Source organism: Manacus vitellinus, unplaced genomic scaffold (genome assembly GCF_001715985.3).
Source record: "Manacus vitellinus isolate BGI_N305 unplaced genomic scaffold, ASM171598v3 scaffold_142_pilon, whole genome shotgun sequence".
Lineage (NCBI taxonomy): Eukaryota > Metazoa > Chordata > Aves > Passeriformes > Pipridae > Manacus > Manacus vitellinus.
The window spans coordinates 237573-238651 of NW_021939017.1; the positions used below are offsets into that span (position 1 = coordinate 237573).

General features: G+C 69.5%; 1 protein-coding gene across 1 annotated transcript in view; it reads right to left on the reverse strand.

Annotated features, from left to right (window-relative positions):
• The window catches only part of LOC115307191 (tripartite motif-containing protein 46-like), a 12808-nt gene that overhangs the window by 2581 nt on the left and 9148 nt on the right, over positions 1-1079 (reverse strand). The window contains exons 2-4 of the mRNA XM_029958158.1: positions 858-1077; positions 474-771; positions 7-336 (exon numbers count right to left, since the gene is read on the reverse strand). Of these exons, the coding sequence (XP_029814018.1) occupies positions 7-336; positions 474-771; positions 858-1077 (848 nt within the window). The remainder of the gene's footprint in view (positions 1-6; positions 337-473; positions 772-857; positions 1078-1079) is intronic.

Genomic DNA, 1079 nt, shown 5'->3' on the forward strand with positions numbered 1-1079 from the left:
TCCTGCTTGTTGGCCACCAGCTCCTGGAGGTGCAGGGCCCCGCCCCCGATGAAGCAGAAGGCGGGGCAGACGGGCCCCGAGCAGTCCACGCCGCACTCCCAGAGCTCGCGGAAGGACACGGCGTCGTAGAAGCTCACCTTGCCCTGCTCGTAGTCCAGGCAGATGCCGATGCGGGGGGGCAGGGGCACGGTGCAGCCGTTGGGGTCGCGGGAGGTGAGCGCCGAGCCGTGCGACAGCAGGATCTTGCCCATGCCGATGGTGAGGAAGGCGTAGGGTGGCGGCGCCTCCACCGTCGTGTCCTCGGCCCCGCTGTCGTGGCCGCTGTCGGGGTCGTACCTGCAGCAGGAGGACAGGTGAGTCCTGACACCGACACACACGGGACGGGACGGAGCTCCCCCCACACCCCAGTGCCTGCTGTGGAGGCAGGAACAGGCAGAGGACCCTCCCTGCCCCCCGTTCACCGCCCCGCTCACCTGGGGCTCACCACGTCCTGCGGCACCTGGAACCACTCCTGCAGCTTGCTCTCCAGCCCCACGCCCACCTTCACCAGGTAGGAGCTGGGGTCCACGCAGCAGGCCCAGTAGCTCTTGCCCTGGGTGATGGCCACGTCGCCGATGACCAGGTCGATGGAGAGGTGGCAGCTGGTCATCAGGCGCTCGGCGGCGAAGAGCATGGGGATGCCGGGGACGCTGCGCACCGCGCGCTGGTCCTTGCTGATGGCCAGCCGGTCCCGGTTGAAGCCCCAGCGGTTGTCCAGGAAGAAGTTGAGGACTGCGGGGAGGAGAGGAGGAGGAGGGTGAGCGGGATGACACCCCGGGGCGCTCTGCGGGTGCTCCGAACCCCCCGGCCCCGCTCACCCGGGGCGGGCGGCGTGTGCAGGTAGATGTCCTCGCTGTACTCCCCGAAGCCCGCCTTGTTGTAGCCCTTCACCCGCAGCACGTAGACGCTGTCGGTGTCCAGGTACTCGACGAGGGCGCAGGTGCCGCGCACCTCCTCCCGCCGCTGCCACAGCTTCAGCCCCTTGGCCTTGGCGTCGGTCTTGCGGAACTCCACCGTGTAGTGCCAGGCGGGCGGCGAGT